Here is a 15086-nt window from a genome sequence, read left to right as displayed (position 1 = left end):
TATATATATATATACACACACACACATTAATAATATACATGTTAAATATAATAAATATATAAAAAATAAAATATTAAAAACTAGTGCTGTCAAACGATTAATCGCATCCAAAATAAAAGTTTTTTTTTCACATCATATATGTGTGTGTACTGTGTATATTTATTTATATATATATATATATATATAAATACACACACATACAGTATATATTTTGAAAATATTTACGTTTATATTCATATAATTTATATTATATATAAATATTTTTATTATATAAACATAACACTTTTTTCTTAAATATATACATGCATGTGTTTGTATTTATATATACATAATAAATATAAACAGTGCACTCATATATGTTAGGAAAACAAAAACTTTTATTTTGGATGCGATTAATCGCGATTAATCGTTTGACAGCACTATTAATAAAAACATTTAAACAAATTTACTTTTAGTTTGTTTACTATGTTTGTTTTTTTTTACCTTTTATATACATTTTGTATGAACCCAAACATTTATTTTAACATTGTAAATGTACTTTTTTCATTTTGCAGTGCATTTTCTAATAAATTTGGGCATTTGAATTAAAGCTACAAATATTTTACATTTCAAAAAACAATTTATTATGCTGTAAAACATATTTTCTACATATATGTTGGCCAAAAAAACATTGCCATATGATTGTGTCACATCTCAATATGATGGACTTCATGTGATAACATTATTTTTGTTTTATTTTTTCCAGTCTGAAGTATAATGACATCAGTGAAGATGTTTTTGAGTTGATGGACACATGCCCAAATATCGTTTATTAAAGAAACACATCTCAGGTTGGATCCCCTGCATATTTATCTGCATCAAAATATTTTGTTTTTAAAATAGACGCATGCTTCTAGTATAAAAATGCTTTTATTAATGCATATTCTATTCCAGTTTATTCCTTAGACCAAAAAACAAAACAAAGTGACTCCCTCTAGTGGCTTTTTTACAGTTTTATACAGTGGCCCCAACAAGAATGAATGTCTTTGCATCTGTAACCAAATATTAATATTATAAAGTAGCATTTATGTAGGAAATACATATTGCTTGTGAGAAATCAATTACTTAAGATTCATATTTCATTCATTTTTAATTACGCCGTAAGTGTTCAAATCCTTTTTGGGGCCACTGTAAATCAAGACTCTCATGTCTGGTTCTTACGCATACTGTACAACCCCCAAAATGCTATTTATTTCACAAAACGATTGTCTGAAAGAACTGGACAGCTAGAGCTCACAGATACAGTGATTTATTTCACATTACATATTGAGAACATTCATTTCAGCGTGACTGAGAAGCGTTTCACTCTGAATGGATGGTAACAGCTTTAGTGGCACTTAAGGAGAATCGCTCAGTCTGACATTTGAGGCTTTTCTGCAGAATAAAGTGGCTGAAAGTACACAGCTGCGGGACGGATTCATTAAAAATGAGCAGCAGTTATGACAAAACCCGAGAGAGCGTCCTCGTGTGACTTTGGTCACTCTTAATGTGACACACACTCACACCCTGCTGAACAGACCGAGATTTGCATGCTGGAAGTATTATCGAGTTAAGAAGTATTTATAACAAGAGCAATGCTATTCCGTTCAGCAGTGCTCACATACATACTGCACACTCACACTCACAGATACTCAGTATTGCAGCTCCGTTCTTCTTTCACTGATGTTCTGGATGATTCTGCAGGCAGTGGATGAACTCAGTAACAGGCCGACCCTCGTAACAGATCCCGTACACAGCATTAAAAAGAGGAAATCTGTGTGAAGAGAAAACGTTCAGATGTGTTAAACTGTTTTTAATATGTTTGGCACAAGAGGTTTGGATCTGTAATGAATGTTTGAGTCTTACCTGTCCAGTACACCTTTGTTTTTAAGTATGGTGTGAACTTCAGCGGCCGTCGCTGGACCCTGTAGTTTCTGACCGTTCAACATTTCCTTTTCAAGCTCTTCAAGAGACTGAAACACAGAGAATCGAAGGATTACAGTGTATATATATATATATACGGGAAAAAATTGGTTTACTTTATTTGCTCTAAAGTTATTTTGTCTTATTATGTATGTTATTTGACCTGTTTTGCACGATTTTCATTATGCACTAAACTACATATTGCTTTGGCAGTGCAAATGTATGGAAGCCCGTTTCCGCCACTGAGTAAAAAATAAAAAAGGTAATTGTGACTTTTTATCTCGCAATTCTGACTTTTTTTCTCAGAATTGAGTAATATAAACTCGCAATTCTGAGAAGTCAGAATTGCGTGATATAAACTCGCAATTGCGAGAAATAAAGTTGCAATTCTGAGAAATAAAGTCAGAACTGCGAGATATAAACTTTTAATATAAACAATTCTGACTTTATAACACACAATTGTGAGTTTATATCATGCAATTCTGACCTTTTTTCTCGCAACTCTGACTTTTTTTCTCAATTGCGAGTTTATATCACACAATTCTGACCTTTTTTCTCGCAATTCTGACTTTTTTTCTCAATTGCGAGTTTATATCTCACAATTCTGACCTTTCTGACTTTTATACTTAATTTATATTCTGAGTTTATATCACGCAATTTTGACTTTATAACTCGCAATTGTGTGTTTATGTCTCACAATTCTGTGAAAAAAGTCAGAATTGTGAGATAAAAAGTCGCAATAACCTTTTTCTTATTTTTTACTCAGTGACGGAAACGGGCTTCCATACAAATCTACCCTTTTTGTCCTGTCAATAAAGCATGCTCAACTGAAAATGGAATTTAAATACATTTTTGGGCGAAGATAAAATGTTTTACATCCCCCTCTCTGTCACGCTCACTCTGGGAAGGAACGAGGAACGAGGAGACAAGGCATAAACGAACACAATAGTCTTTTAATCCAACATCCAAGGGAATACACGGGGCAGACAGGAGCACAGGTAACACCAGGGTTGACGTACAATCTCGGACCAAGACAGACAGCACAGACTCGAACTTAAATGCAAGGGATAATAAACAAACACAGGTGCACTGAATGACTAATTAAATTAAACAAGGACAGGAAAAAGACAATATAAGGAACACCAGGAACAAAGACGGGCAAAACACAACTAAACAGGTCCATGATCCTGACATATCGCCCCCCTCCCGGAAGGTGCGTCCTCGCACCGTAGAACAACAGAAGGGGGGGCATGGGTGGGAACTAAGGAGGAGGTTCCGGAGGAGGACCGGGTGTCCGGCAGACAGAGTCCAGGGAGGAGACGATGGAGGGAGGAGCCAGGGAGGAGACAGGAGGGGCTTGGAGCAGGAGGAGTCCAGCTGGACCCAGGCCACAACCATAATGACGGCCCACGGTGGAGCCGACGGAGGGAGGAGCCATGGAGGAGGAATGGCCGACTCCAGGAGGCCGACCAATGGCGGCGGAGCAGGTGGTGGAGGAGCCCGAGGCGGAGACGGAGAGCCGATGAACCAGGGGGACGAGGAGGATCCGGAGGCCCTATGCGGAGCCGATGGCGCCGGCGACCGACACGAAGTTTTGCCACTCTCTTTGCTGGTCTCATATATTTAATACTTGGCAACTTGGCAATATGCATTGCATCGTTTTTTGTTTTGTTTTTTTGGACCAGGCTAATTTGAATATGATTCCACATACAGTAATCTCAACTCTGTTTGACTCATTTTATTATATTTAATTATATGAAATATATTATACATTATATTATCCTTTATTATATTTATCCATTCTACAGATTTTCCCCCAAAATTTAAAAATTAAAAAAATTAGAAAAAAGTCAAATTGTGTCAAAGTCTGATTATGACATATTTTGAATCATTTTAGTTGAAGTTTTAGTCATTTTTTTGTGCATTTTTTTACTTTGGTATTTTAGTACATCAAGTTTAACTAAATTAAAATGCTGTCTTGGCAACTTGCAAAAAAAAATATATATATATTTTAAATATTTTATTTAATTTCACATTTACTTTTTTTCAAATAACCCAAATGTTTTTTTTGTTTGTCTGTTTTAATGGTTTCACTTTTAGTTTCAGTGTTAACTATAATTATCCCGAACTGTGATGTGCTAAATTTAAATATAAGTATGAATAATATTTGACAACTGCAGTTGGGAAGATTTCCACTTTAAAAATACTTTCTGACACAAAGCTATTGTATAAGACTTGAAATACAGAGCTTGAGTCATATATGTTGTACATATCCTTATGCAATTAAATAAAGTAAAATGTTTAATTTCTGGGTGAATTGTCTTTAAGTTTTGGTGTCTCACCTTGCCGGTCTTGGCAAAAGCCTCTGCAACTTTTCGGTTTCGTCCTCCGTAGCATGTAGTAATGAGATCAGCGACGCCACAGCTCTCCAAGAAAGTTGCAGGAGAGACCGAACCGGCGGTGCAGAACAACCGAGCAAAGCTGATCATCTCCATGAGACCCAGTCTGATCACTGCAGCCTTCGTGTTGTCACCAAAACCCAACCCGTCACAGAATCCTGCTCCTACTGCCACTATGTTCTGTAGAAAAGACACAGGGTCTAAATGTCTGATATGTTCAGAGCTGGATTACAACAAATGTGATGTTTGGAAAGGTCCCATGATACTATATTTTATTGTGCTTGTGTTCTTTCAGTGCAATATGAAGCTTGTTTGGCTGCAGTCAGCTGACATTAAGGTCAGTAAATGATGACATTCATTTGTAACCGCCCACAGTGCAGTTACTGTGGTTTTTCTAATTGTAGTACCTTTTCCATGCTCTAGGGGGTTCTCTAGAGTACTGAAGTTCTGGGATAAAAGTCAGGGAAAATATATATATATATTTTAAATATTTTATTTAATTTCACATTTACTTTTTTTCAAATAACCCAAATGTTTTTTTTGTTTGTCTGTTTTAATGGTTTCACTTTTAGTTTCAGTGTTAACTATAATTATCCCGAACTGTGATGTGCTAAATTTAAATATAAGTATGAATAATATTTGACAACTGCAGTTGGGAAGATTTCCACTTTAAAAATACTTTCTGACACAAAGCTATTGTATAAGACTTGAAATACAGAGCTTGAGTCATATATGTTGTACATATCCTTATGCAATTAAATAAAGTAAAATGTTTAATTTCTGGGTGAATTGTCTTTAAGTTTTGGTGTCTCACCTTGCCGGTCTTGGCAAAAGCCTCTGCAACTTTTCGGTTTCGTCCTCCGTAGCATGTAGTAATGAGATCAGCGACGCCACAGCTCTCCAAGAAAGTTGCAGGAGAGACCGAACCGGCGGTGCAGAACAACCGAGCAAAGCTGATCATCTCCATGAGACCCAGTCTGATCACTGCAGCCTTCGTGTTGTCACCAAAACCCAACCCGTCACAGAATCCTGCTCCTACTGCCACTATGTTCTGTAGAAAAGACACAGGGTCTAAATGTCTGATATGTTCAGAGCTGGATTACAACAAATGTGATGTTTGGAAAGGTCCCATGATACTATATTTTATTGTGCTTGTGTTCTTTCAGTGCAATATGAAGCTTGTTTGGCTGCAGTCAGCTGACATTAAGGTCAGTAAATGATGACATTCATTTGTAACCGCCCACAGTGCAGTTACTGTGGTTTTTCTAATTGTAGTACCTTTTCCATGCTCTAGGGGGTTCTCTAGAGTACTGAAGTTCTGGGAATGAATGAACAATCTGTTCATTTGACTCCGCAACCAAACAAAGGTTTTCTCATGGGTTTGAGTTCCAGGGAATGAATGAATTCGATAAAAATGTCTACACTGAATGCAATCTAAGTTGCTTTGGACATAAGTGTCTGCCAAATGCACAAATGTACATGTATTTATATTTACCAAAAATTCCCTAAAAGGCAAAATATGATCTTTAAATACAAAATATTAATTTAGAAAATAATAGAGTATATATAATTAATATTTAGTATCATTAAAAACAAACCCAATCAAATATTTGGGCACTTAAGCCTTAACAACTGAAACAGTTATTATTGTTATCTAATATTAAAACAATACGAAAATAATAATAATTACAAAAATAATTACTTAAAAAAAGAAGTAAATGTTAGCTGAAATAAATTTAAATATAAACGTACTTTATTTAAGCTTGAAATACTTAACTAAAACTATATAATAGAAATGAATTAATAACATATAGACATTTAAAAAATAAAAATGAAATTGTTAAAATTTTACCTAAAATTAAAGAACAGAAAATCTATAAATAAAATCTAAATATAAATTGAATCAATTTAAAGAAAAATGGCACAAGCACAATTTTCACAGCATAACTTTGTTAGTGGCAGTATTACTTAAGAATTATTTATATATTATGCAATTATGTATTTTGTTTTTTGAATGAGCTTTTAATTTGATTAGTTCTATTTAGCTTTATTTTTATTTTGGTTTTAATTTGAGTTTTTTTTTTACTAATATAAATATACTTATAATATAAAAATACAATATTTCCATATATACATATATATATAATTTCAACTTTATTTATTTTAGTTTTAGTTAACAATAACGACTGCTAATTTAACGGTCAAAGAATATGGACCTTTCGGTTTGATTGTTTTGTGTTTATACATCATGCTTCAAACAATAACCTGCTGTATTTACAGCAAAAGAGAAAGTTCATAGACTGTAAAACGGACAACTCACACTTGCCAAATTAAGACAGACCAGTTTTATCACTGCTGTTGATAAAACAACTGCAACACTGCATGCAAAAATGTATTTAACCGAATATCAGCCATGTGAATTGTTTACATAGCCATTGCTTTGACTATTTAGTGAGGGGTAAAATGAAGAAGTGTGAATGCACAAACCTTCAGAGCACCACAGATCTCAACCACATCTGCTTCCTGTACGACCGTGACCCGGAAGTGATGCGTCTGCATGAGTTCCTTAAGCAACGCCCCTTGAGCTTGATCCCTGCAGCCTTACAAACATAAAACACAAATGCATATAATCACCCGAAACTCAAAAACGGACTAATCTGACACATTCACACGGCTTTTCATCAGCCTCACCAATGGTGGTTTCACAGAATTTCTCATCCGCCACTTCATTGGCGATATTTGCTCCCATCAGCACGCTCATCTTGATGCACAGCTTCTCACGAATAACCTCTGAGATCAGCTTCAGTCCGTCTGGGCCTTCATCCACCCCCTAAAACCCACCACATGCAGAGTCATCGTTTGCTATCTGTGTCTAATGTGACAGTCTTGTGATCTTAGAAAGCACCTTTCCTCTTTTTCCCCTACGAAAGACATGAGTAAGAGAGAAAACGGCACACAGTGCATATTTTCACGAGTGTACGGGACCTTGATCAGTGACATTCCCAGCGTGTCCGGTTTGATTTGGCCCTTCATGGTGTCACAGACGCGGCCGATGAACTGATGTGGAATCACAAAGAGCAGAATATCAGCGCTCTTGGCAGCGTCGAGCAGATCTGGCACCGCCACCTGTGAGCGAGAGAGAGGGGAATAGAGAGAAGAATCTGTTTGATACTGAATGATGAAACCTGGAGAAACATGCATGCACTCAATATATTCACTGTATGATTGGTTACACCTACAGTGCGGTGCTCTGTTTTGTGTGACTGACATATTGGCTGAGTTTGGGTCCACATCAAGTTCCCAAACAAATCCTTTTGGTTACTGTACCGTGTCTCTGGTGCATCTGCCAATGGTTTTCTAGGCCTCTAGCCCAGTCCTCTAGTGAATCTAGTTAGGCTGAAGCGTTTGGCTGACTCTCAACCATTTGGACTACAGGTCATAATGATGGAGAAAACACATGCAGCTTCGTCAGCTTCTTATTAGTTGCTTGAGTGCAAATGGACGGCAAAGCAAAGCAGCACGTGTCTCCCGGAGGTTTTGGGCTCAGCACTCTTCTCCAGACTTCTGTATTGTGTGTAACTTCCTCTATAGCAGAGCAACTATTTGCTGTTCTAACAATTTCCCAGGCAAAACATGAAATATCTGTTTATGTGGTTGAAACTTGTGGCTGAATATATATATATTTTTTTTCATTATATTATTTTATATAACAACACAAGTAAAATATGTATGTAGTGAGTATTTTTAAGATCCAATATATTATTGTATAATGTATTAAACAATATTATAATAAGTCAGATTAATTATATTAATAATAATGAATATTATAACAATGTATTATATTAATATTATATATATATTCATACAATATTATTTTATTATTTATGTATATAAGAAACTATATATTTAAGTATTCAAATAAAACAAGCACCTTTTTATTATTGTTTTTATTGATTATATTAAAATAATATAAAAATAAAATTATGTAATGTATTATTTTTTTTATCAATTTTATGCAAACATAATGTTCCCATATTTACTTCAAAATATATATGATTAGAACTTACAACAGTTATTTACTATATTAAAATAATATATAAGTTATCAGTTATATATATATATATATATATAAAACTGATATATAATAAACAATTATATACATACAGTATATATGTATATAAGTTATTTCTGCTATCTGCTACATTGAAAATATGAATAAATAGGATTTTAAATAGTCATTTATTAAAATAAAACAGTTTCTTACAAACTTTATTTACTATTTTATTATATAAGTATGTAAGTAAAACTATTGTTTTATAATAGAATGTATTATCTTATTTAATAAATGTACACATTTTATTATTTATATTTATTTATAATAAATTATATGATCAAGTGTAAGATGCAAGTTTCTTACAACATTCTCCGGAAGCTTGTGTCCAGGCAAATACTTGACGTTCTCGTGGTCTGTGTTTATGATCTCTGTGAGCTTACGTCCGTTCACCGTCTCTTCAAACACCCACATGTTAACCGTGGAGTCAAACTTTGAGTTATTCCTTGCATTTGTGCCAACTATCTTAGCAATAGCAGAACCCCTGCGGACATGAGCGAAAGAGAGAAAGTTAGTTATATGTGAAAGGTTGCATGCAATATTACAATACTGTGAGTGCACACTGTTGGGTGAAATGTAACCAAGGACTTTACTCTCATTATAACCCCCGGGATCGTGCACCAAGTTACGTTTGCATTCCAAGGGACAGTGATGATAGTGATCAAAGCCTGTTGTGTAAGATCAGACGGTCAGTCTACTCTAGTAAAAGTGAGGGTTAACTAGTCTCAGTTTTGGTTTAGGCCATTTTGATCCCAAACAAAGCTCTCCGTAGTGCAAAATACCCAGAAATATCCATTTTGCAGTATTGTTTGGGGAAATGAACTATTTTGGGTTGGTAATGTGTGTAAACACTGAATTAAGATTGAACTAGAAACATTTCCACTGTATATGCATTCAGAGAGTTGATACATTTTGATTCTTTAACTGGATGTATAAACATAAACTTGTATTGTTCTTACATAAACTACTACTTTTGGAATCTGGTTTAGTGTGACCATGAATAGGTGGTTTTAAAGGAACAGTAGCCCATTTCAAAGATTCAAGTAAGTCTCAAAATGATCAGCAGATCATATTCACCTTAATAAATGTCTATCAATGTGTAGCGACATTATTAAAATCCTAAAAGTTTAAGGAAGAGTCCTTGACAATCCTACAGTGAATATTTTTCATGCATTGTAAGTAGAATATTATACTACACGTTTCTGCAGCTGTCAGTCAGTACATTCAAAAAATTAGAATACTGAATCACTGATGTGGCCAGACGTCTGTATGTTGGTTAGTTGAAACTTATGGAACATAAATACTGAACCTAACCAGTGTGACTGACTGGAACATATGTCCTACTTGTTTTGCATTGCAGCAATGTTACAAACGACTCATGTAAACAGTGATAAATAGTATTCAAGTCGGTCCAAAAGCACATTCACAGCTGTTGAACAATTTCTGAAGTGGATCTCACATTGTGTAACAAAAACTACATCGTATATGTCAGTATCATCTCTAATAATACATCTGCTGTTATGCCCTTCAAATGTCATAACCTTAAACTTGTTAACAGCATGTGATTCATTGAACGGCGTGTTTAATGTTTAAACTATGCTGTCATGTGATCCTAAATCCATACAGCTCAACCAGTCATTTCTAAAAGATGAAAAATGTTACCAGTTCCCAGAGCCGACGATGCAAACTCTTTTTGGACTTGACATTGCGCTGAGAATCTTCACCGGATCCTTCGCTGAATCACAGTCACTCTGATCTGTCAATCAAACGCACACTAGAGTGTTTAGTCCGTGAAGCCACGCCCCCGGGTGTTATTGGTCACTCAGATGGAGAAAACTCAGTTGACTCCGCCTATTATCAACTGGTGGGTGTGATTACGGATTCAAGTGATTCACTTTCTATGTTAAAAAGGATACTATAATAGAAGTAAAAAGTTGTGTCAATAAATACAGTATGTACATGACCAGTTTTATGCACTGACACAAACTTTAGTCTCAGTCGGACATAATGACACACTCAAAGCCAAGCTGTAACTTGACACTCAGCTAAAACAACACAGCTGTTAGAGTACAAGGCTGAATTTATCTACTAACTTAAGGACTGATTGTCAAGCTTAAAGGGATAGTTCACCCAAAAATGAAAATGTGATGTTTATCTGCTTACCCCCAGGGCATCCAAGATGTAGGTGACTTTGTTTCTTCAGTAGAACACAAATTATGATTTTTAACTTTAACCTTTGCAGTCTATCAGTCGTATAATGCATGTCAATGGTAACAAAATCTATGAGAGTAAAAAAAAACATGCACAGTGTACAGACACGCACACAGAAATATTCCAGGCAGGCAGGCAGGTAAGCAAGACATCATTTTATGCATGATTATTCATTAAAAAAAAAATACAGCCACATGATAAACATCAAAATAATACAGAAATGTATCAGTTGAAAAAGTTTGATTTACAAATTAATACAGCTGATATTTGACAATCCTGATTTTGTAGGAAATACTGAAAATTGATTGCGTGGTTTTCTGAAAAGAAACCAGACCAGAATCTGCTGTATATGAGATAAATATTGTGTCTAAAATCTAAATCTGACATGAAAAAATATTCATAAACTACAATAGTCCACAACAAATAACTGCGTACTATCTGCTGGCATTTGACACGCCTTTCTAATGCATCACAGACTACTTCCTTTCCTGTTTAAAAATATGGGTCACTCTGTTGCTCCAACTTTTCCTCATCCATTCCAGAAATGATCACATGTAATATATACATGCACAAAGACACACTTACAAACTGAGAAACACATCCATGCACTTGCAGTCAAGCTTGCACGCACACACACCAATGGCACACAACGTTAACAGACACATATACAGACATGCACACGCATCCCAGCTCCCGAAACAAACATGACACTGCGGACAGAAGCCTTAAGAGAGCTCACATGCACCCCTGGGAATATCTAGGGTTAGCGACATGGGCCGGTGTTATCATGCTCACATCATGTAGCACCCACAAGCCTTCAAGAAACAGTTCACCCAAAAAATGAAAATGAGCTGAAAATGTAGTCACCCTCAGGCCATCCAACAAGTAGATGAGTTTGTTTTTTCAAGGGATCAGATTTGAAGAAATGTAGCATTGCATCACTTGCTCACCAATGGATCCTCTGGACTGAATGGGTGCCGTCAAAACAGCTGATAAATATCCATCTTCATGATGGATTGGTTTCATACAAACACACAGCTTTTCACTTCACAAGACATTAATTGATGGACCGGAGTGGTGCAGACTACTTGTGGATTATTGTGACGTTTTTATCAGCTGTTTGGACTCTCATTCTGACGGCACCCATTCACTGCAGAGGATCCATTGGTGAGCAGATGATGTGATGCTAAATATTTCCAAATCTGTTCTGATGAAGAAACAAACTCATCTACATTGTGGATGGCCTGAGGGTGAGTTAATTTCGTGCAAATTTTTATTTTTGGGTGAAGTATTCCTTTCAGACTGGTGCTCCCTCATGTAATGGTGTTCCCTTGTGCAATGAATCGCCTGTCACAATGCATTTACAGCCATATAATAGCCATTAAGATGCACAGAATCAAAATATGACACATACAGTAACCCCTCAAGCTAGCGGACGCAATTCTGTCGCAAAAGGCCAGGCACACAGAGATCGAACCATTTAATTAATATTAAACTTTTTTGACATTCCTGCCCTATAGAGACATAATCAAAAGCAGCTTGTTCAGTTAACCACAAAACATTTTTGGAAAAATCCTAGAAAATCACACAGGCATAATAGAGAGAGAGAGAGAGAGACAGTACAACCACAAGATGCCAGAACAATCCGTAGAAAACACAACCGTGCTGGTGTTGTGATGCCATCTGCTAAAATGTAGAACATGTACAGCTGGAATTTCTGCGGGAATGTTAATGGAATTTACTGACGTGACATTTAACATCATCCAGGCCGAGTACAGTGCCGTGATCAGTGTTGTTGTTGTGGTGATGTTTCTTGTCGGAGCAGCGGCACAACCTGTGTTTCATTACCTTGACCGACAAAAAGAAAGACAAAAAGATGTTGTGACGTTGTCTTTGAAGGGTTAGTTCACTCCAAAATGAAAGTTCTCCCTAGTGAAAAATAAACATAGTAAAATTGATCTGAAAAACATTTATTTCATGCTAAGTATACTATTAAAAATACCCTGCAGTTTTACTTTTGGGATACTAAACTGGTATACTTAAAGTCTGCTAAATTGGAAGCACTAATTTTGTGCTTACTGAACTTTAATTGTGCGGAATAATTGTTTTATTTTATTCTATTCCATCTATACCACACCTGTACATACAATTTATTATTTTTTGTGGTTTATATTTATGCATGTGTATTTTATTCACATCTCATTTTTATTATCTGTGTGTTGTTGTTGTCTCCGTGCACTGGAAGCTTGTGACACTATAACAAATTCCTTGTATGTGCAAACATACTTGGCAATAAAGCTCTTTCTGATTCTGATTCTGATTCTGAAGTAGTGCTGAAGTCCAACTAAAGATACACTGAAGTATATTTGACTGTGCTAAGTGGAACTATTGTGAGTATACTTCAGGTAAACTTGACATTTCTTCTATTTAAAGACCGATATTATTCAAAGATCATACAATCCTCATCAATAGTGACATTAAAACAGATTTCAGGCTTAATATTAAAAATTGTGCTTTGTGCACAAATAGTACCCCAAATAGAGTTTAATTATAATTTTTCTATCAGTAAGTCTTGGGTGATATACGTCAGTAAATATGTTAATAGATTTGAACTATACTTAGTATGAAATAAGTATAGTTGACTTTTTACTAGGGCATGTCATTACTCTTTTAAATCTTCAGGATTTCTTTCATTTTGCATACACTGCCATTTCAAAGTTTGAGGTTGGTGAGATATTTCAAATGTTTTTGAAAGAAGACTCTTCTGCTCACCAAAGCTGCATTTATTTGATACAGTAAAAACACTAATATTGTGAAATATTATTTCAATTTAAAATAACTGCTTTTGCTTTTAATAGATTTTAAAATGTAATATATTCCTGTGATGCAAAGCTGTATTTTCAGGATCATTACTCTAGTCTTCAGTGTCACACGATCCTTCAGAAATCATTCTGATATGCTGATTTGCGACTCAAGAAACATTTCTTATATTTATCAATGTTGAAAACTGTTGTGCTGCCTCCTATTATTGTAAACAACCATTTTTTCAGGATTCTTTGATCAATAGAAAGACATTATAAAAATCTTTACTGTCACTTTTGGTCAATTTAATGCATCATTGCTAATTAAAAGTATTACTTTCTTTTAAAAACGACTCTTATTGACCCCAAACATTTGAATGATAGTGTATTTAAGCTTGACATATTGCAATGGATAATGTAGCAATAGATTTTTGGTGAATAGCGACTTTCTGCAGAAAAATCTCTGTTCCACAGATAAAAAGAAAGTCATTTGGGTCGTCATGAATGTCATGAGGGTAACAGAATTTAAAATATTCCTTTGGTAAACTATAAAAATGTCACCACACAAATCCCAGCAGAAATGTTTATGACAAAACAGCCATACAGATACGTTATATATCTTACCTCATAAAGGTAGTCAAAAAGCTCCAAAATCGTAAGAACACTGGCTCCAATGAACAGCCCCATCTGTCCTCCGATATCACCTACCAACACACAAACACACACACATTTCACAAGAGGTGAAAAACATTCACTAAGATGTTTTGGCTAATTTCTTATCCAGGTCTGTGATATTCTCTGTAGATATTACCTCTAATTCATTGTACACTAGCATTCAAAAGTTTGATTTCGGTCAGATTTTTAAAAATAAATTAATACTTTTATTCAGCAAGGATGCATTAAATTGATCGAACGTGACAGTAAAGACATTTATAATGTTACAAAAAACGCTGTTCGATTCATCAAAAAATCCTGAAAATTTTTAGCAATTTCCAAATCAGCATATTAGAATGATTTCTGAAGGATCATGTGACAATGAAGACTGGAGATATGATACTGAAATTTCAGCTTTGCATCACAGGAAGAAGTTACAATTTAAAATATATTCATATAAAAACAGTTATTTTAAAGGGGTCATATGATATTGCTAAAAATAATATTATTTTGTGTATTTGGTGTAATGAAATGTATTTATGCGGTTCAAGGTTCAAAAAACACATTATTTTCCACATACTGTACATTATTGTTTCTCCTCTATGCCCCGCCTTTCTGAAACGTGTCGATTTTTACAAAGCTCATCGTTCTGAAAAGCGAGGTGTGCTCTGATTGGCCAGCTATCAAGTGCATTGTGATTGGCCGAAAACCTCAAGCGTGTGATGGAAATGTTACGCCCCTTACCATACTGTGATGCCGTGTCCCGGCCGGAGCGACGAGACAAAACCAATAAAACCCATTATAAACGAGGCATTTGTTGCATCCAGTGGGGACATAATTAGGGATTATAATGACTTGTACTGTTTTTTTACGTGCTGCGTTGCATTGCGCCGCGTAAACATAAAACCATGTCTGCATTTGTGATCGGAGAAACGACAAACAACAAGCCCTACTCTACACTGCTCAAAA

The 15086-nt window shown here is 35.2% G+C and overlaps 2 protein-coding genes and 1 pseudogene across 2 annotated transcripts in view; 1 reads left to right on the top strand and 2 right to left on the bottom strand.

Annotated features, from left to right (window-relative positions):
* LOC107552159 (NACHT, LRR and PYD domains-containing protein 5-like) overlaps positions 1 to 815 on the top strand; it is an 8992-nt pseudogene extending 8177 nt beyond the window's left edge.
* A 457-nt stretch (positions 816 to 1272) lies between these two features.
* LOC107552204 (glycerol-3-phosphate dehydrogenase [NAD(+)], cytoplasmic-like) lies at positions 1273 to 10214 on the bottom strand. Its single transcript, XM_016234053.1, has 8 exons — positions 10114 to 10214; positions 8758 to 8935; positions 7326 to 7466; positions 7032 to 7170; positions 6828 to 6940; positions 5155 to 5391; positions 1885 to 1991; positions 1273 to 1792 (listed from the first exon to the last, which is right to left on the bottom strand). Exons 1-8 carry the CDS (start codon positions 10155 to 10157, stop codon positions 1696 to 1698), a joined length of 1056 nt encoding a protein of 351 aa, XP_016089539.1. The 5' UTR covers positions 10158 to 10214; the 3' UTR covers positions 1273 to 1695.
* Positions 10215 to 11962: 1748 nt separating this feature from the next.
* Positions 11963 to 15086, bottom strand: part of LOC107552158 (acid-sensing ion channel 1-like) — a 26374-nt gene continuing 23250 nt past the window's right edge. The window contains exons 9-10 of the mRNA XM_016233987.1: positions 14088 to 14167; positions 11963 to 12510 (exon numbers count right to left, since the gene is read on the bottom strand). Of these exons, the coding sequence (XP_016089473.1) occupies positions 12391 to 12510; positions 14088 to 14167 (200 nt within the window). The 3' untranslated portion in view covers positions 11963 to 12390. The remainder of the gene's footprint in view (positions 12511 to 14087; positions 14168 to 15086) is intronic.

The sequence above is a fragment of the Sinocyclocheilus grahami genome, unplaced genomic scaffold (genome assembly GCF_001515645.1).
Source record: "Sinocyclocheilus grahami isolate Dianchi unplaced genomic scaffold, SAMN03320097.WGS_v1.1 scaffold442.1, whole genome shotgun sequence".
Classification (NCBI taxonomy): Eukaryota; Metazoa; Chordata; class Actinopteri; order Cypriniformes; family Cyprinidae; genus Sinocyclocheilus; species Sinocyclocheilus grahami.
This window is presented reverse-complemented; position numbering and strand designations above follow the sequence as displayed.